At 45.0% G+C, this 22,191-nt stretch overlaps 1 protein-coding gene across 2 annotated transcripts in view; it reads left to right on the top strand.

The window, feature by feature from the left end:
• The window catches only part of LOC126335576 (ATP-binding cassette sub-family C member 4-like), a 276,697-nt gene that overhangs the window by 97,722 nt on the left and 156,784 nt on the right, over positions 1-22,191 (top strand). For both annotated transcript variants that reach the window (XM_049999007.1, XM_049999006.1), the window contains exon 2: positions 3,708-3,818. In XM_049999007.1, the coding sequence (XP_049854964.1) occupies positions 3,708-3,818 (111 nt within the window). The remainder of the gene's footprint in view (positions 1-3,707; positions 3,819-22,191) is intronic.

Raw genomic sequence — 22,191 nt, 5'->3', positions numbered from 1 at the left:
AAGACATGTAAATTTTACCTTATAATATGTTTCTGGCCTTATGAAATTATATAAACGTTGACAACACAATAGTTAGTTCAACGTAGGCTATTTACTTCCTGTACGCATATGAACATTTTGGTTGTAAGAGATATACACACTGAAATTTCCGCCACAGCACTGTAGCACGCCGTTACAGGAGCCAAGACAAACTAGTGTCAGTAGCGGAAGTGTTAAGCCGCGTCAGGCCAACTCAAATGAGTCTTTTAGCCGTCTGGATTTGCCTGACACAGCAGTAAAATTTACCCTGCTGCTGAAGAGAACAGTTTAACAATGAAGGAAACAAAATAAAATGAAAAAAATGATGGTATCTGCACGAACTCAACCAGGGTTTACAAATTACAATTCTATGCTTTACACCTCTCGCCCAGAATGAAGTTAGGACAGTTGCCCTTCAAAAACTCCACACAGTCCACACGTGAGCAATACGCTGCACTTACTTTCAAAGAAAAATTTTGACATTTAAAATTCGGTAATCTGTGGCAAATGATTCCCTTCACATTATTTATTTGTTTACAACATGATCTGCACTTCATAAAACCACTTTGATATTCACCTAAATTACTCTCCCCTGTAGTTTCTACTCGGTCTAGTATAATCTTGGAAAATATGTTATATGCAACTGGCTGCAAAGAAGATCCTCCGATATTGTTAACATCTTGTTTATTGCCTTTCTTTTGCAGTGGATGTATCGACACCACCTTCCATTCTCCTGGGAGTTTTTGCGTTTCCCGAGTTTTCTCAAATATCAATTTTAGCCCTTTTTTATTTTTGGTTGAGACCGTTTGGACAGTTCTGCTGTATTTTGAAGATATATACGGTCTTGGCTGCAAAACAGGCTTTATTGTTTTATATTTTGCCAATAATGCGTTTCACCTTATTTAAAGCATCTTCAGACTGGCTATCACAACAGGTGTTAAACACGTAGGCTGCCGTCCATTCAGATGACGTAGCAGGGTAACACCGTTGCCGTCGCGTGGTGCCCTGTAGAGTCTTCTAGAACAAGCTTTATAAGGTTTTAATAACTTCTTCAGTTTCTTGTTAGTTGGGATGAATTTTCTTCTGTAATTTCATGATCATTTGAGTGTTCGAGCTTGTGGACTGGCTCTGGGCAGTTAAGAAGCTAATCAAAATATTTTACAAGTATTTCGAAATGTTCAGCGTTACTTACGCCTCGTCCACGCCGCTCTGTTGTTACATTTACCTTTGAAGTTCATATGCTTAACTCTAAAATCTCACTTTCTCCTCCAAAGATCTGCTGGAAAATAACCTCTTTAGCAGGTCATCAACAGAAAACACATTCATAGTAAATTTCCTAGTATGCTCGCTTGTTTTACCACCATTAGCCTAATTATAGTATTTTGACTTACCAGGGTAGTAATTGTAACTAAATCCAATACATTGATTTTACATAACATAAACTGAACTGTTATTTTCGTCGCGCCGGAGGATTTGACGTCACAACAGAGCATGCGCAGTAGAAAGCAGACAGCTGCGCCGCTTACTGGTTTTAGTCGAACGTTCCGCGTCAGATTGTCGTTTTAGCAATCGACACTAGTTTCTAGTTATGGCGGAGAAAGCGCTCCAAACATGTTTTCGTCCGTTATATTTGCATATCAGCACGCATTCGAAGAGTAATGCCGTAATTTTAATGATATTTCCGGTTCACGTTCGAAGAGAAATGGCATAATTTTAGTGCGATATGTACAATAGGCTGTAGCATATTAGAACATGATTACCGGCTGCCACAGAATGAACGTAACTCTATTTCTCTGGAGTTGATAGTTAAAATTTTATGAGTACCTCTCATGTGCAGGGTATAAAAAGCTACACACATAACATTTTAGTGCGTTTAGAGGCGATAAACAGAAACACTGTTTTATGTCACTAAAATGTCACAGGTGCGCCGTTTCCCTGCTACAAATCCATGAAGGTTAAGACGGTGTTGAAACTGTCGTGTAATAAATGTTGTCAAACAGATGTCGCTGAAAATGTCGTCCGTTTTCATCAATGAAAACCTGGCATCTGGTAATCTGAGAAGCTGAAAACAATGTAATGTAATGTAATATCTTGTACAGACATCTTTCATTAACCTGACACGTTCCACATCATTACGAAGTGTCGTATTCATGATCTATGGAACAAGTATTAATCTAATCTAATCTAATCTAATCAACGAGGCGTTTCACGAATAATGACAGCTACTTCAGCCAAATGGGCAACCAGCTCTCCTAGAGCGTCTGTCACTGTACATCCACCACCGATTCATCTTTTCTCACTAAAAGAAATCCACAGGAGGTCACCAACAACTGGGCGGTAACTGAAAAGAAAAGTTTCATACATGGGGAATTGGTACGACTATGTTTTACAGTGGTGCTATGAGTTTCTGAAACAACGGAACCAATGAACTGGAAGTTCAAAAATCAAAGGAAGAGAAAGGCTAAAGCTTAACACATCGTAGAGACGAGAATATTAAAGAGAAAATGAGCAAACGCTCGAACTAAAAAAGCACACGACAAAGAATCGCATGTGATCTTTTCAGAGAAGTTAACTTTTTATTTGCTATAATCGATTTAGGGAAGTTGCTGAAGCACTAAGTATAGATTTCCGAGAAGTATTCTGAAACACACTCCTCAAGAACACAAGTCGTGTGGCATAACTACATAGCTTTTTAATATTTTTTCTGACCCTGTTTTCTTTAATTTAAGTTGAAAATCGTGTGTCCTGAAAACAGGATTCTTAAAATCTTGTATCTGGTACCACAGTGTAGCTCACCATGTAACCATTCACAGAAGATTTTGCGAAAGGTGTGACCGAACGAGCTGGAGCACGTCGTTTCTTATCGTCCTTGAGATATCCGTGAATCTTCTGTGGATCGTTAAACGACGAGCTGCACTGAGTTCATGAGGACGAGACTTCAAGAACCATGCGTTGAAGACAGACGATTTTCAAATTGAATTGAAGACAATAGAACCACAGAAAATTTTGAAAAGCGTTTGATGCTTACTGTATATGCCCCTTTGCCCTTTGTCAGGGGCAGTTATGTTCGCCGCTGGTCCACGATCGCCCTTATCACAGGCTGTAAAAGTTTTTGTAGGCACAGCACGACTATAACATGAGATTGCAGGTAGAGGAACTCATTCTCGTTTTGGTACGCGTGTACTCGTAACTCTCTCCAAGCTGTGTCGACGAAGTGACGCAAAACACGCCATCTGATCTGTTGTTACTGAATGTTTCAAGGCGAGCTACTGCTTCTCAGAAGTACCCGAACTCCTTCATAAAACGTTGTCTGTTGCTTCTCCTTATTGTAGTGGCTTAGACGAGTGTATTAAATACGTGAAAAAATCTTAGTGTATGAAACGATGTTTCACTAGTAAAACGGCCGACATTCATTGCAGAGTAATTCGCGCTTTATAAAAGTGTGAGTAGTGTCGAAGTGTGAGTAATGCCTGTGCATTCTTAGAAATTAGAAAGAAGGTCAGCGTTGGCCTTAATATAGATGGTTTATTGATAGCAAAATCGATTTTCAATCACATAGTGATCATCTTCAGTGCTGTTGTGTACAAAACAAACTCATAGGCACTGGTATGAAGTTATTATCAGTAATTAAAGCTAAGAAACAATCATTGTGTATAGCTAATGTATTTCTTGTTTTTGTGACGTTTCAGGTGGATGAAAGACCTCTTTGTTCTGGGTTCAAAAAAGGATCTTGAAGTCGATGACTTATACGATACTCTTGATGGAGACTTCTCTGAAGATCTTGGCCAGAAACTGGAAGAGTGAGTACCTTCATCATAATAACTCTAAAATAAAACAAAAAGATACACCACGAAGAAACTATTCGAATGGGACGGAAATCGGTAGATGTTACGTGCAGGTACAGACAAAGAAATGATTACAGTTTCAGAAAAATGGATGATTTGTTCAAGAGAAAGATCTTCACAAACTGACCAAGGTAATAACGTGTTGTTCCACCTCTGGCTTACGCAAGCAGTTCTGTTGAACTAGCGCGTTAGATAGTCAACATCCTGAGCTGGGAGGAGGGCCCTGCCCATGATGCTCCAAACGTTTTCCGTTGGGGAGAGATCCGGCGACCTTATTGACGAAGGCGAGGCTTAACAAGCACGGAGACAAACAGTACAAAGTGTCGCCATGTGTGGGCGGGCATTATCTAGCGGAAATATAAGCCCAGGATGGCTTACCATGAAGGACAACAACATGGGGCGTAGAGTAAGGTAGACGTGCCGCTGTGTTGTAAGTGTGCCGCGGTTCACAACCAGAGAGATCCTGCTGTGAGAAGAAATGGTACCCCAGACCATGACTCCTGGCTTTCGGGCCGTATGGTGGGCACCAGTTAGGTTGGGCGCGGACGGAATAGGGAACCCCTGGAGCGGCAGGATAGCGCGACTCGCGGGCGCCGACCGGCGAGGGAACGGCAGGCAGAGCACCAGGCACCGGGCGACCCGGTGCAGCAAGCAGCCAGTCTCAGCGAACACCTGATGAAGGCGTCAAGCAATGACGTCGAAATATCGTGTTTGGAAGACGCTGATATCCGGCAGAAAACCCGATTTCCACGAGATGTCACCAATTAAGTTGTTATGACTCTGCGGCCTGGGGCGTCTCCGACATGTCTTCGCTGCTCATTACAGTTCATTTCGAAGTGGGACGCATCGCTGAAGACGACTCTATCCCAGTCAGTGAAAATCCAGGCTGGAGACATGTCTCGAGTCGCCCCGGACAGCAGTGGGGCACCAGTGTGTGGCCCGCCACACGGCTTGACAACCAGGGACGATGCTCTGGGCTGCTACTTCTTTTCATAGCAGAACTGCTTTGCTTGTCATCCGCCCCATCCTGACAGCACGACGGTGCGTCGACGGTATTCTACGCCCCGTTTTGTTGCTCTTCGTGACAAGCAGTCCGGTGGATACGTTTCAGCATGATAATGCCCGACCGCACACGGCGGGAGTTTCTGCTGCTTGTCCGCGTGCCTTCCAAACCCCGCCTTCGTCAGCGACCTCGCCGGATCCCTCCCCAGTTGTAAACGTTTGGATCATTAGGGCCAGGACCCTCCAAACATCGGGGATTTTGAACATCTAAAGCGCCTATTGCACAGAATATGGCACATTGTCACCCAGGGGGACATCCAACAACTCTATCAATCAATGACAAGCCGAATAACTCATTGGACAAGGGCCACAGACAGACCAACGCTTTACTGACTCAATTTGAGAAGCTATTTCTTCGACATATCATCCAGTTTCTCTCTGAAATTGTTATCACTTATTTATCTGAACATTTACAACGTACCTACCAATATCCGCCCCAGTCAAACAATTTCTTCGTAGTTCCTAGTTTTTTTAAGGTTTAATGGTTTGAGATGCAACTCAACCCACGTCATCGCATCAAATGATGTCTCGCAATGTTCTTTGTGCGATTCAGCAACGTGCAGGGAGTTCCCAACCTCTTAACGTCAAAGTTACACAGGTCTTGGAGGATTCTAAATTGAGTACTTTGAGGTGACGAAAAAACAAAAGGAATTATAGGCTATGCGAGGTGATGAATGTGCAATGCATGCAAAATACTTGTTTATAAATAAAGTTGTTTCGTAGAGTAGCAAACAACTGCCTGCCGCATTGATGTCGACGTCAGTACCTTGAAAAGCACAGAATGGGACGGATAGTGCAGGCCACCCTCGGGTGTGCAAAACTTAAGGACGAATGTAACTTCCGGTTGATTTGTCATTGACAAGCAACATAGCTTGATGAAACATGAACCATGCATAACAAGAACTATTGTACAGTGTAATGTAGTATAAAGGTATAGTACAATATAGAAGGTATCTGAAAGAAATACGCAGTGAGTCGTACAGAAATTATCCTTTATTCAAAGACAGTGATTACACTGCAGTCACCGCGGTTCGTGCTGCTCCCCAGGATTTCTTTATTCTTCACAATTATAGGCGATTATCTGAGAAGCTAAAATAGGCCATACAACTCACACTTCCTTGAATCATAATAAATTTTTCCATTAACCATTTATTCACCTACTTAATTAAAAAAAACTAATGCTATAAAGGTATTAAAACTACACTACTTCACTACTAAAACCTACCATAAAACTTTTTACATCAGTTACACAGCTATTGATGGTATTGTTAGCACAGTAGAATCAGTTCTGTTTTTGTTAACTTATTATGGCGCATTTAACGCTTAGAAGATTGTTTCCGCTACTGGATCCGCCCCATTGCTCGTCGTAGCGTAGCAACCCGACGCGGCATGGACTTAACGAGTCGTTGGAAGTTCCCTGCAGAAAAACTGAGCTATGCTGCTTCTGACCTCTCGATTGTGTCCCACAAACGTTCGATGGGGTTCATGAAGGGCAGTCTGGGTGGGCAAATCACTCGCCCGAATTGCCTAGAGTGCTCTTCAAGTGAATGGCGAACAACTGTCGTCCAGTGACGTGGCTCCTTGTCATCCGTAAAAATGCCACCGTTGTTTGGGAACGTGAATGGCTGCAAATGGTCTCCACGTAACGGAACATAAACATTTCCAGTCAATGATCGATTCAGTTGGACCAGAGGACCCAGTCCATTTCATGTAAACACAGCCCAGGCCAATGTGGAGCCACCACCAGCTCGTGCAGTGCCTTGTTGATAACCTGGGTCCATGGCTTTGTGGTGTCTGTGCCACACACGAACCCCATTATCAGCTCTCACCAACTGAAATCGGGAATCACCTGACCGGGCCACCGTTTTTCGGTTATCGAGCGTCCAACCGACATCGTCACGAGCCTCGGAGAGGCATTGCAGGCGACTTCCTGGTGTTAGCAAAGGCACCCCTCTTGGTCGCCTTCCGCCGTAGCTCATTAACGCTAAATTGCGCCGCACTGACCTAACGGATACGTTCGTCTTACGTCCCACATTGGCTTCTGCGGTTACATCACGCAGTGTTGCTTGTCTGTTAGCACTGATAACTGTACGCAAACGCCGCTGCTCTCGGTCGTTAAGTGAAGGCCTTCAGCCACTGCATTGTCCGTGGCGAGAGGTAACGCCCGAATTTTGTTATTCTGTACACACTCTTGACACGGTGGATCTCGGAACGTTGAATTCCCTAACGATTTCCGAAGTGAAATGACGCATGCGTCGAGCTCCAACTACTATTACGCCTGCAGAGTGCTAATTTCCGTCGTTCGGCCGTTGGAAACCTTTTCACATGAATCACCTGAGCAGAAATGTCAGCTCCGGCAGTGCACTTCCCTTTTGTACCATGTGTAAGCGTCACTGCTGCCATCTGCATACCTGCATATCGGTATTCCATGACTTTTGTCAACTCAGTGTATGTTGTCCAGCTGGAATGTCAGCACGCTGACTGGCAGTTCAACGCAGCGTGGAGGTTTCCTCGGCGTTCCTCGACACTGCGGCTGCAGTGTCGCCCAAGGTGCTCCAGGCAGACTCTCTCGTCACTGGTGTCCGCAGCTCGTGGTCTGGTGGCTAGCGTCGCCACCTCTGAATCACGGGGTCCCGCGTTGGGGATTTTCTCTGCCCTGGGACTGTATTTTAGGTGTTTGCTTTGTCCTTATCATTTCATCGTCATCATCATCATTCGTGACAGTGGCTACAGCGCACTGCGTAAAAAAAATAGCTTCTGAAAAAAAATTGGGACATTTTTGCTTTGGAACCTAACGTCCTTAATGCCTGACAGCCATTACCTGCTGCGTCTTTGTAAATCGCGCAGTCCCTCATTACGTGCTGTGGAATGCCCACACTGTCACAGGCGCAAGTATTTATTATTCATGTGTCTTTTGATTTTGGGCAGATATGTAACATTACCGTTGAGGTAATATATCAGTCTACTCAACGGGTTAACAAATGTCGTTTTTAGTCTCTCCCTAATGTTAGGCAGAAGTTCGCATATAGTTCTGCCTGTGCCTGAAGTGTCCCATTCATTCTGCCGTAGTCGTTGTATGCGATCTTTTATTAAGCTTTTCGTATTTGGCCTCAGTGCCAATTACTCTTATTACTTCCATTCGATTGCCTTTTTTAACCAATAAATGGCACCCCTTTTCCTAATTTCCAAGTGCAATGGGCATATTCCTAGAATTACTAACGATGCATCACTGTGGGAGGTGCAGTAGGCGCCCGTCAATCTTAGTAACACTCCTCGCTGAACTCTTCTCACTTATGAGACTGCCTCCTCAACCTGTAATCTATTAGTCCAAACGCTCGTAAAATATCCTACGGCTAACGGTAATATAGATTGTGGTAAGCTCTGATTCTTTTCAAGAGAAACCGAAATAGCCTGTTGCTATGGTTATAATGTTGTACATCACGTTTGAACCTTTTCTGCCTGTCTATATAATGTGCAAAGTCACGACGTTCGTCCAGGAATACGTCTAGATACACTACGTGATCAAAAGTATACGGACAGCTGGCTGAAAATGACGTACTAGTTCGTGGCGCTCCCATCGGTAATGCTGGAATTCAATATGATTTACATGGAGGGGGCTTGCACCCCTTGTTGTTTTGCGTGGCACTATCACAGCACAGGCCTACACTGATGTTTTAAGCACCTTCTTGCTTCCCACTGTTGAACACCACTTCGGGGATGGCGATTGCATCTTTCAACTCGATCGAGCACCTGTTCATAATGCCCGGCCTGTGGCAAAGTTGTTACACGACATTAACATCCCTGTAATGGACTGGCCTGCACAGAGTCCTGACCTGAATCCTATAGAACACATTTGGGATGTACTGGAACGCCGACTTCGTGCCAGGCCTCACCTACCAACATCGATACCTCTCCTCAGTGCAGCACTCCGTGAAGAATGGGCTGCCATCCCTCAAGAAACCTTCCAGCACCTGATTGAACGTATGCCTGCGAGAGTGGAAGCTGTCGTCAAGGCTAAGGGTGGGCCAACACCTTACTGAATTCCAGCATTACAGATGGAGGGCGCCTTGAACTTGTAAGTCATTTTCAGCTAGGTGTCCGGATACTTTTGATCACATAGTGTATCTACAGATGTATTTTTGAATATTGTCACCCAGTCGATCAACACATTTCTCCCAACGAAAGACCAGTTTGTTGATGCCATCACTGTAGAATCTTTGACTTCGTTGACTGAGCCACAACCGCACCTCTGCTTGCATCGCTTCATCACTATCAAAGTGAAGTCCTCAAAGGTGTTCTTTAAGTTTGGAAACAGACGAAAATCGAATGTGGCCAAATCTGGACTATATGCAAGGTGACAGATGACAGTAAAACCAAGGCGTCGGATTGGTGCAGATGTCGCAGCGCTCGTGTGTGTGGTCTGGCAGTATCATGCTGAAGGAGCGGGAGTTCCACGGGTCTACAACTCTTCGAATTCTAAACTCGATTTTAGTTCGCTCTTTCTCGTGCACCGACACAGTTACGTTACACACCCCCATGTTACACGCTACGATTTCGAGCCCTCCAGCGGCAGGAGGTTGCAATTTGCGTCAGCGTAGCTGGAAAGTCGACCGAGTAATATGCGTGGCATATAATACCTCCACCGATATTAGGAACACATCAAAATTCGAAGTCATTGCTTTCCAGCATGCCCTTGTAAATATCTAATGAGTAACATAAGACGTGTATTACTTCAGCAGGAATCCCGCCCGGTCTCGGAGATTTTTCTTTTTCAGTCTTACAATTATTTGCCTAAATTCTTCTTGTGCGAAGGGGTACACAAGTGTATTTTTCTATAGTGTCCCCATAACATTTTTCGTAACCTATGCTGATCTTCTGTCTCGCCTTCTTCTTCGTCGTTTGCAAGCAGTGTTTCCATTAGCAGGCCCGCAAGCTGGCTGTGACCAGCTTTCTGTTACCGTGCCGTCATTCCTTTTGAGTGGATAAGGCTGTTAGTGATCGTATTTTCTCGCAGACTATATCGTATATCTCAAGGCTGTAGTAAGAGTCATCAGTCTTTAATCTGTTCCGAGCTGTGTCCCGTTGCCTACTTCTCTGTAGCAGCTGTTGGTTTCCTGTACGAACTGGCTCTGAGTAGCATTCTATTTACGTCACAGATTCATTTCCTGCCTTAGCATATATTTCTTTTATTTCTATAGACAGCGCAGTATTTTCCTCGGGATGAGTGCTGTGGCATTCTACGTAGAACTGACCTGTTTCTGCAACCAAATCCGGCTTGCCTTTATCACCCTAATATCGGTCTGTGTCGCACGTCCTTTTCTATGGTACTTACTGCTCACTTTTTGCCAGAAACTCCTCGCTCTTTCGATGTGTCTCCTCGTGCTCGAAGATGACTTATGTTTCTTACACAGACTGCTCTTGATTGTGTCATTGGAGCCCGCATTGCTTTCTTCTGTTATGAGACACCTACCCATGATCCGTTTTTAAGATCTGCCTTCTTGTTATAAGTGTGACATCCATCTCTGTTACCTGTGCACGTTGTAACCGCATGTTTACTCGGCTCACACACTGGCGCTTGTTTGATTTTGACTTTTTCTAAAACGACCTTTTCCCTCACAGTGCCCTGAAATTACGTACTGCTTGTTTATCACCATGTCTTGCTGATGACCAAGGTCTTAGCATTCAGCGCACCGTCTCACTGCTAGTCTCTCAGTCAAACAGAACGAAATATAAGCTATACTTTTTGTCGCTTCATGAGAGCTGTTATAATCTCAGGGGTCATTTCAATAACTTGACGGACCACTTTTCTTCCCATTGGCCCTGTTCTAAATCGTACTACAAATCCGCTTTCGAAACTTTGCTTAGTCAGTTCATTTTCAGGGTTCTGCATGGATTTAGTATCATTGCATGTGTGTACCCTAGGATATTTTAAAGTATCATTAAATGTATTTTTTTCTTAGGCTGTTCACATATCGGCGTCTCTTGCACCTTTTTGTTGTTTGTTATCTTCTCCGTGTCACTTTGTGCAGCAGTTTCCAGGACAATTACATTATTGGTTTGCTTGATCTCCTTAATACAAATTTTGTCTTTGGCAGTGTTTATTAAGGTCGTTAGTTTTTGTTGCTACTATGTGGTATCGTTAGCACTGCACCTGTATATGTATGTTACCTCTGGTTTTAGTGAATTTTCTCTATAAATCTCATTTCATTTTTGTGGTTGTTCCAATTCCTCTTTTAATTCGTTTGCTCTTGTGCCATCTTTTGCCTAAAACATTCATTTTCACTAAATGCCATCAAAAGTTTATGCCGCTGTTGTACAAGCATCCGTCGCTTTTCTAATTATTGCTCCTTTCCTTTCGGCACTTTCATCTGAACTACCCTCTCCGGGTAGCCACGCTGACTACAGCTGTTTGCCTGCTTGGTGACTACCACGCTGCAGCGGCGCTTACCGTCCACGTGGGGCTGCGCTGCTGCTGGTCTGGCGCGCAGCTGCCGTTGCCTTTGGACTGGCGGAAATATGTGGGCTTTGCAAGTTAAACTCATGTATACAAATATGTAGCTGGATTTGGAAAACATTTTTACGTATTCCGGAGTTTCTGCTTTAAATATTCATATTTTGACATTGCTTGTGTTAAAACTGAATCCACAGTTGAAACTTCTAAGTAATAGTAATTATAGAAAAAAATTGAAAAGATGTTATAGTACACAAATAAATCTTCGGCGAGTAAAGAAGTGATCTTTCTGTTTACATTTCTTTTATAGCTCACTTAAATGCACATAAATAGACAACAACAAAGCAAAATTTAACGTTCAGAGTGGAGTTCAGTGTCATGAAAATTGGAATGTGTAGATACACAGTCAAATATTAGACTCAGTAGAATCATATACTCTAATTCATTTCCTGATAGACCTGCACGAAAATCCTTCATAATAACACAATCTGCGAAAACAATGCGATTGACGTGCAATGCGAATCACAATCAAGTTCTGATCAACTACTGACTTTGTAAACGTTTGCTCCAGACGTTCTCCTCCAACGGAAATTTTACACACAAACACAAAAGCAAACGAAACGCACGGAACAGAGAGAAATTGAGCGTCAGGTAACGCCTACGAAACAAGGCACTATAACGAATGTTTCAAAACCGAGGAATTTTTCCAGTGCTACAGCTGCTACCGTGTAGCAAAAGCTACGAAGCCTGCAGACCTGACTGACTCGCGGAAGCTGTAATTAATACGTTTGACACCGCGAAAAATCAGCGTTACTGGCAAAATGCAGTATTACGTCGGTCGCTCATCCCGTTTCGCGCAAGCGCCCTAAAACTGCGTCGGCCACGTGCTAGGTATTAGAGCCGAGAAGCCGGAAGCGGCGCCGCGCGCGTCGGCTTGTGTGTCTCGCCGCGTGGGGAGGGCGCGCGCTGGCGCAGCGGACCACGTGCTCCTCTCTCTGTGGCTGACGTAGTGCAAGCGGCGGAAGAGCTGCGCGGCCGTCACGCTGCCGGCGACCGGGCGCGCTTAAAACTCGCCCTGTCTCGTTTACACTTCGTGTCTCTTCCGGAACAAAGTCGACTGATGTAAGGGTAATTTCCGGAGTATCCCAAGGGAGCGTGTGATAACATGGTTCCTGTTTACATTTTACGTAAAGGATCTTGAAGGACAACGGTTCAAACCCACGTCCTGTCATCCTGATTTAGGTTTGCCGTCACTTGCCTAAATCACTTCGGGCAGATTCCGGGATGGTTCCTTTGAAAGAGCACGGCTGACTTTCTTCCCCGTCCCTCCCCAACTCGATTGGACCGATGACCTCGCTGTTTCGTCCCCTCCCCGAAATCGACCAACCAACCGATGATCCAGAAGAAAGCATCGCACACCCTTTAAATTCCCCTGACAACAATCAAACAATTTTTCAAATTTCTGCTGATCGAGTACAGTGCTGTTTGATGTCTAAAGCATAAGCAGGCAGCTATGGCGAAGCGGTTCCAGGCGCTTCAGTCCGGAACCGCTCTGCTGCTACGGTTGCAGGTTCCAATCCTGCCTCCGGCATGGATGTGTGTGATGCCCTTAGGTTAGATAGTTTTAATTAGTTCTAAGTCTAGGGGACTGAGCCGCGCTGGATTAGCCGAGCGGTCTTAGGCGCTACAGTCATGGACTGTGCAGCTGATCCCGGCGGAGGTTCGAGTCCTCCCTCGGGTATGGGTGTGTGTGTTTGTCCTTAGGATGATTTAGGTTGAGTAGTGTCTAAGCTTAGGGATGATGACCGTAATAGTTAAGTCCCATAAGATGTCATTCACATTTGAACATTTGAACATCTAGGGGACTGATGACCTCAGATGTTAAGTCCCATAGTGCTTACAGCCATTTCAACCATGTTTGAATCTCAAGCATAGATAGTTTTTGACATCTTCGCGAGAAATTTTGGCTGACATAAAACTTGATAACATTTAAGACGTTGTTAGTGTCGATCTTTCGCCGAATACCTTTATTCAAAATGGCTTTGAGCACTATGGGACTTAACATCTGAGGTCATCAGTCCACTAGAACTTAGAACTACTTAAACCTGACTAACCTAAGGACATCACACACATTCATGCCCGAGGACATCACACACAACCCTCGACCATAGCAGCAGCGCGGTCCCGGACTGAAGCGCCTAGAACCGCTCAGCCACATCAGCCGGCTGAATATGTTTATTGACAAACGGTTTTATTGCATATAAACGTAGGTTTCTCCGGCCATTATCACAGTCATTAGAATTTTTGTGGGTTTGTGATCGCATTGTTGTTGTTGTTGTTGTTGTTGTGGTCTTCAGTCCTGAGACTGGTTTGATGCAGCTCTCCATGCTACTCTATCCTGTGCAAGCCTCTTCATTTCCCAGTACCCACTGCAAGCTACATCCTTCTGAATCTGCGTAGTGTAGTCATCTCTTGGTCTCCCTCTACGATTTTTACCCTCCACGCTGCCCTCCAATACTAAATTCGTGATCCCTTGATGCCTCAGAACATGTCCTACCAACCGATCCCTTCTTCTGGTCAAGTTGTGCCACAAACTTCTCTTCTCCCCAATCCTATTCAGTACCTCCTCATTAGTTATGTGATCTACCCATCTAATCTTCAGCATTCTTCTGTAGCACAACATGTCGAAAGCTTCTATTCTCTTCTTGTCCAAACTATTTATCGTCCATGGTTCACTTCCATACATGGCTACACTCCATACAAATACTTTCAGAAATGTCTTCCTGACACTTAACTCTATACTCGATGTTAACAAATTTTTCTTCTTCAGAAATGCTTTCCTTGCCATTGCCAGTCTACATTTTATATCCTCTCTACTTCGACCATCATCAGTTATTTTGCTCCCCAAATAGCAAAACGCCTTTACTACTTTAAGTGTCTCATTTCCTAATCTAATACCCTCAACATCACCCGACTTAATTCGACTACATTCCATTATCCTCGTTTTGCTTTTGTTTATGTTCATCTTATATCCCCCTTTCAAGACACTATCCATTCTGTTCAACTGCTCTTCCAAGTCCTTTGCTGTCTCTGACAGAATTACAATATCATCGCCGAACCTCAAAGTTTTTATTTCTTCTCCATGGATTTTAATATCTACTCCAAATTTTTCTTTTGTTTCCGTCACTGCTTGCTCAACATACAGATTGAATAACACCGGGGAGAGGCTACAACCCTATCTCACTCCCTTCCCAACCACCGCTTCCCTTTCATGTCCCTCGACTCTTATAACTGCCATCTGGTTTCTGTACAAATTGTAAATAGCCTTTCGCTCCCTGTATTTTACCCCTGCCACCTTCAGAATTTGAAAGGGGTATTCCAGTCAACATTGTCAAAAACTTTCTCTAAGTCTACAAATGCTAGAAACGTAGGTTTGCGCTTCCTTAATCTAGCTTCTAAGATAAGTCGTAGGGTCAGTATTGCCTCACGTGTTCCAACATTTCTACGGAATCCAAACTGATCTTCCCCGAGGTCGGCTTCTACTAGTTTTTCCATTCGTCTGTAAAGAATTCGCGTTAGTATTTTGCAGCTGTGACTTATTAAACTGATAGTTCGGTAATTTCCACATCTGTCAACACATGCTTACTTTGGGATTGGAGTTATTATATTTTTCTTGAAGTCTGAGGGTATTTCACCTGTCTCATACATCTTGCTCACCAGATGGTAGAGTTTTGTCTGGGCTGGCTCTCCCAAGGCCGTCAGTAGTTCCAATGGAATGTTGTCTACTCCGGGGGCGTTGTTTCGACTCAGGTCTTTCAGTGCTCTGTCAAACTCTTCACGCAGTATCGTATCTCCCATTTTTTAAAGTTCACTTTAATTTTCCTGTAGGCAGTATCTATCTTACCCCTAGTGAGATAAGCCTCTACATCCTTACACTTGTCCTCTAGCCATCCCTGCTTAGCCATTTTCCACTTCCTGTCGATCTCATTTTTGAGACGTCTGTATTCCTTTTTGTCTGCTTCATTTACTGCATTTTTATATTTTTTCCTTTCATTAATTAAATTCAATATTTCTTCTGTTACCCAAGGATTTCTAGCAGCCCTCGTCTTTTTACCTACTTGATCCTCTGCTGCCTTCACTACTTCATCCCTCAAAGCTACCCATTCTTCTTCTACTGTATTTCTTTCCCCCATTCCTGTCAATTGCTCCCTTATGCTCTCCCTGAAACTCTGTACAACCTCTGGTTCTTTCAGTTTATCCAGGTCCCATCTCCTTAATTTCCCACCTTTTTGCAGTTTCTTCAGTTTTAATCTACAGGTCATAACCAATAGATTGTGGTCAGAGTCCACATCTGCCCCTGGAAATGTCTTACAATTTAAAACCTGGTTCCTAAATCTCTGTCTTACCATTATATAATCTATCTGAAACCTGTCATTATCTCCAGGCTTCTTCCATGTATACAGCCTTCTTTTATGATTCTTGAATCAAGTGTTACCTATGATTAAGTTGTGCTCTGTGCAAAATTCTACCAGGCGGCTTCCTCTTTCATTTCTTTGCCCCAGTTCATATTCACCTACTATGTTTCCTTGTCTCCCTTTTAGTGCTACCGAATTCCAGTCACCCACGACTATTAAATTTTCGTCTCCCTTCACTATCTGAATAATTTCTTTGATTTGATCATACATTTCATCAATTTCTTCGTCATCTGCAGAGCTAGTTGGCATATAAACTTATACTAGTGTAGTAGGTGTGGGCTTCGTATCTATCTTGGTCACAATAATGCGTTCACTATGCTGTTTGTAGTAGCTTACCCACATTCCTATTTTCCTATTCATTATTAATCCTACTCCTGCATTACCCCTATTTGATTTTGTGTTTTTTTAACCCTGTAGTCACCTGACCAGAAGTCTTGTTCCTCCTGCCACTGAGCTTCACTAATTCCCACTATATCTAACTTTAACCTATCCATTTCCCTTTTTAAATTTTCTAACCTACCTGCCCGATTAAGGGATCTGACATTCCACGCTCCGATCCGTAGAATGCCTGTTTTCTTTCTCCTGATAACGACATCCTCTTGAGTAGTCCCCGCCCGGAGATACGAATGGGGGACTATTTTACCTCCGGAATATTTTACCCAAGAGGACGCCATCATCATTTAATCATACAGTAAAGCAGCATGCCCTCGGGAAAAATTACGGCCTTTCCCCTTGCTTTCAGCCGTTCACAGTACCAGCACAGCAAGGCCGTTTTGGTTATTGTTACAAGGCCAGATCAGTCAATCATCCAGACTGTTGCCCGTGCAACTACTGAAAAGGCTGCTGCCCCTCTGCAGGAACCACACGTTTGTCTGGCCTCTCAACAGAAACCCCTCCGTTGTGGTTGAACCTACGGTACGGCTATCTGTATCGCTGAGGCACGCAAGCGTCCCCACCAACGGCAAGGTCCATGGTTCATGGGGGAAGGTGATCGCATTATCAGCATGTAATTATCAGCATGTAAAACAAGTACCTACGTTTCGGTCGGCAGCAGACATCTTCATCGAAGCATTTGAAGAAACAGCGCTCCAGTCCGTACCATTACGCGTATAATGTTGCCTCCGATCTGTTGGTGATACCATCTTTTATCTGGCCACGTCCAGAGGAAGAAATTTCCACCAACACCTCAACAATCAGCACAGCAGAACCGAATTCACTATGCAGATAGAAAAGAATGGGGTGCAGTCTTTCTTTGACATCGAACTTTACAGAAAGCCTGATGCTAAAGTGTACCATAGAGTATACAGGATGCCAACCAGTACTGACACCAAATCCCACTTCTCATCATCACCCTACTCAGAACAAATCTGCCCTGGTCACTTTAATAAAAAGGGCTCATAAGATCAGCGATAAGGAACATCCAAAGGGTGAACTACAAAATCTCAAGTCCATTTTTGGTGCCATTGCTTATGGGGTGACACTGATAGATAAAACTATGAATGAATGAATGCAACAGAGGAGAGCGAAGGAAGAACAAAAAATCGCTCTATTACCGTACGTTCTTGGTGTCACTAAACGGGTGGGCCAAATTCTCCGCCGAGCAGGCATCAAGCCCATTTCCCGAAGCAGCAACAGAATAGATGTTCTTCGCACAACGAAAGATGCAATTGACGAACTCCATGCTGCGTTCCTGCCAAACATTCAATCAGTCTTTCTCCGGCGCGGATGGTCGCACTGTGATATCACCATCCACCAATCAGGGATCGCCAACGGCCGCCAATCGTCACTCCGGAATGAGCGGAGGAAGACTGGAGCCGCTCACCCGCCTTTGTCTGACTCAGCCTGGAAATTGCGACTGCCGCTTTTGTCGTTACGAGCCACCATCCCTGCTTGGGGGTCGTGTGCTTGGTCTCCGACTTGCGCCCGCGCTCCGGCGTAAAGACGCAAATTGTCGTGTTGCATCTTCGACGCTGCATACGATGCTTTTCGTGACTCCAGACTAGTTGGGTCTAGGCTGTTTGCTAGGGTACTCGTGAGTCAGAGCCCACTTCACGTGGGACCAGCCCGCGCTCACAGAGGCCAAGGCAGACTTAAAGACGCATCGCAGCCGACTGTCTGATATTTCAGAAAACGTCTTTTCCCCCACCCCCGCCCGCCGCGGCGCCCTTGTAATGGGGGATGAACGCAATAAAAAGAAACGTCCAATGGACTCCATCCATTGTGAGGAGGTTTCTGACCCGAAAAGAAAGACTGATGACATCATATCGGAGAGTGACTCTCATTTGGACTCCGATCCTGGGCGCCTGGTGGTTGACGAGGACGCCATGGACTCACAACCAACGGACACACGGATTGAGGCACAAGTTCCAACAGCGGACAGATTCAGTGCACTAAAAGACTAGACGCGGGTGACCGACCGACTCCCACGAAGACAACAGAAAAACGACCGCGAGTACCGCCGACCGTTGTGTTCTGGCACAAAGAATTACATGAACATCCTCGCGGTTATCAAACCAAAACTAGAGGGGTCCATGAGGACACACTCCAGAGGGGGAAGAGTCACGTACCAGTTTTCCCTTCCCCAAGACTATCATAAACTCGTAACTCTCCTGAGAAACGAAAAAATTTAGTATTATACCCACGAAGTGACCCCTAACAAACCACTGAAAATGGTAGTTGAAAAGCTCCTAGCCACTATGGACCCAACACTGGCGCACCAAGCTTTGCTAGAGCTTAACTTCCCAGTGTTGAAAGTAGCCCAGATGGCAACGCTAGATGAAGGGGCAAAGGAAAAGCGGCTACAGCCAAATTTTCAAGTGCACCTCGAAAACACTGAAGAAGCCAGAAAAATCTACCACTTAAAGTCACTCCTACACTTACAGGTGAATGTAGAGTCCTACAGAACGCCAAAGGGCCCGACACAATGCCATAACTGCCAGGGCTTCCATCATGGCGCCAGACACTGTAATCTTCGACCAAACTGCGTGAAATGTGGCAAAAACCATCAAACCAAAGACTGTACAAAGCCTTTGCAAACAACCCCGACCTGTGTGAACTGCAAAGGCCCACACACAGCTAATTTCAAAAAAATGCCCCACACGCTTAGCAATCATCCAGGCGAAACACAATAAGGCACAGTCAAAGGCAGCCCAAAGCAAGCCACCCCCACCTCCAGCCCCAGCTATGGATACTAAGAACTACCCGCAAATGAAGAAAGGAAACTCACGACATCCCCTCTGCAATCCTTGGGCTACGCAAAAGAACGCACAGCCAACTTCCTCTACAACAGCCACAGTACCACCTGAGCAATCGCAAAATTCTACTGCTCCTACCGCCTCACCCGGATTAGGTGCTGATCTGAGGGACATACTAGGCCTCCTGTCCCAGTTCGACATTCCGAAACTCCTGCACACAATAGAGGAAACTGCAGCTTTACTCCGACAAGCATCAGACCCAATCACAAAGTATCATCTTCTCCGCCGCAGTGACCATTCTTAGTCCCTAATCAGGAGGTGAATATCATAAATTGGAATGCCAATGGCATTCTCGACTAAAGGAACGCCTTGCAGGAGTTCCTTGACTCACGCAGGGTAGACATTGCCCTAATCACTGAAACACACCTGGAAACCAACACCACATTCAAAATCAGAAGCTACACAGTCGTTAGAACGGACAGGCCAAACAGACCTGGAGGGGGACGGCTGTGCTCATCAAAAACAGACTCGCCCATCGCCAAGTGCAACTACCAAGATTACGCAGAGCTGAGGCCACTGCCATAGAAGCGAAAGTAGGAGGTAGACTAATGCGTACAGCGGCAGTCTACAACCCGCCAGAGACGCCAAACCTCCAGACAAACGAACTAGACGTCCTATTCGGCCAGGCAGACACAGTCATACTAGGTGGTGACCTTAACTCCAAACATGCCGACTGGCACTGCAGAGCCACAAATACAAACGGCAGGGTACTACGCCCGTACCTAAATGCACGAAGGAATATTGTAGTCATAGCACCAGATGTTCCGACCCATTGCCCATGCTGCCCAAATCATAGGCCAAACACCCTCGATATCTACTTTTTAAAGAACATCAGACTCCAGGCATCGGTCAGAGTCATCAACGACCTGGACTCTGATCACAATCCTGTGATTCTTACCTTGGGAGGCGACCCCACAAGACACGAACAATAAGGACATCGCACACGAACTGGGAGAGGTACCCCAGCTTGACAGAGCAGGCAACACCGCCTGTAGCTCGCCTTCAGTCTAGAAGGGACATTAACAGAGCTATGCCAGAGATAACCCAAGTCTTAACAGAGTGTGGCAAGAAGGCCACAGTTACTATCACACATACAACTTCCAGAACTGATCTCCCACAACACAACTGAGAAGAAGTACTATAGGCACAGGTGCAAAAACTACAGAGACCCTGCCGACAGGGCACAGATGTACCACCTGGCCAGGAGGGTCAAACGAGAACTTCGAACGCACAGAAGTGACTGCTGGGAAGCTCTCTTAACAGAAATGGAGAGTAAACCAGACAAGTTCTGGAGGGTAATCAAAACAAGGAAAACAGGAATCACCTCGCTCCAGCCACTTCACGGCAGGAACGGCATAGTCTATGAGTCGCAAGAAAGGGCAGAGGCTATGGCCGATTCCCTAGAACTACAATTCAGAACACCTACCACTAACGATCAGGAAAGTGACGACCACGAAGAGCAGGTGATCGCTCATGTTAACAGGTTCCTCAGGGCCCCCGTTCATTTACACCGGTAGGAGTGGAGGAAGTTAGCACGATAATAAAAACAATAGGCAACAAGAAAGCAGGTGGACCAGACAAAGTCAGCCCACTGCACCTCAAATACCTCGCACCAAGCGCCCTGGAATTCATCACGACGATACTGAATGCTTGCCTGGAGAGGAACTACTTCCCACTCCCATGGAAGAAAGCGAAAGTAATTACCACACCAAAGCCACGGAAGGACCACCTCTTTCCCCAAAATCACAGGCCGATATCACTCCTGTGCTTTTTGGGGAAAGTTCTCGAAAGAACTAGACAAATTCCTAAAAGAAGGCAATATAATCATACCAGAGCAGTTTGGATTCAGGCGAGAACACAGCACGATCCACCAGGCTATGAGACTAACGGAGTACATATGCAAGGCCAAGAATGTCAGGCATAGTACGGGCGCGGTCTTTCTCGACACAGAGAAAGCCTTCGACCGCGTCTGGCACTAAGGCCTGACGTACAAACTTCATGAGTACGGTTGCCCAAAACACCTCCTCCATATGCTAACTTCCTTCCTCCGAAACCTTCTATGCGCACCTACGAGGAGCTGACAGCTCGACCAAACAGATAGAGGCTGGAGTGCCGCAAGGCTCCGTAATGGGCCCAGTCCTCTACTCTGTATATACAAACGACATACCTCAGCAAAGGGGAGGTCAACTATCCCTCTTTGCTGATGACACAGCTGTATACAGAAGTGGACCAAACGTGCACTTTATTGCTCGCAAACTACAAGAGTACCTTGAGATCATCCAGAAGTGGGCCAACCTATGTAGGATTACTACAAATAGCACAAAAACTTAGGCTATAATGTTCACTCATCGTAGGATGAGTCCTAATGTGATTGTTAGATTTAATGAAATAGATTTAGACTGGCAGGATAATATTAAGTACCTAGGATTAATATTCGACAAACGGATGACCTGCAAGCAACACATTACCCAAATCTGCAACAAGGGATCCCAGCTTATTTATCAGTTGTATCCTCTCCTAAAAGGGGATGGCCTAATAGTTCGTACAAAACTAAAGATGTACAAGACAATTGTATTACCAGCCATCTTATGTGGGTCGGAACTCTGGTCACTGGCTAGCAACAAGAACCTGAAGAGAGTCTAATCAGTCCATAACAGATTCCTCCGACTGGCGACAAATGCACGCCGTTTCCAGTCAAACCGTAATCTATACAACCTCACAAACTTCCCCCTCATCACCGACATCATTAAACAAAAAATCAGAATCATTTTTCATCAAAGCCGCCGCCTCCGAATATCATCACATCCGCAACATTGGAATAAACCCAAAGCACACCATCACCAGATTTCCAAAAATGACAATCACTCGCACATTTCACGTCTAAGCAATCTACACCATTTCTACAGTTACACAACAAATGAAACACCCAAGACAACACCAAACCATCAGTTTCGTTCATAACAAAATATCAGACAGAAGGCAGGAGCTGAATTAAAGTCTCGGTCCTTTAAAACCACAGGGGTCACTGAACCCATCCGACACCACACACACAAGCAGGCGTCTTTCGACGTGCCGCGGACTGCAGC

The sequence above is a fragment of the Schistocerca gregaria genome, chromosome 2 (genome assembly GCF_023897955.1).
Source record: "Schistocerca gregaria isolate iqSchGreg1 chromosome 2, iqSchGreg1.2, whole genome shotgun sequence".
NCBI classification, from domain to species: domain Eukaryota; kingdom Metazoa; phylum Arthropoda; class Insecta; order Orthoptera; family Acrididae; genus Schistocerca; species Schistocerca gregaria.
This window is presented reverse-complemented; position numbering and strand designations above follow the sequence as displayed.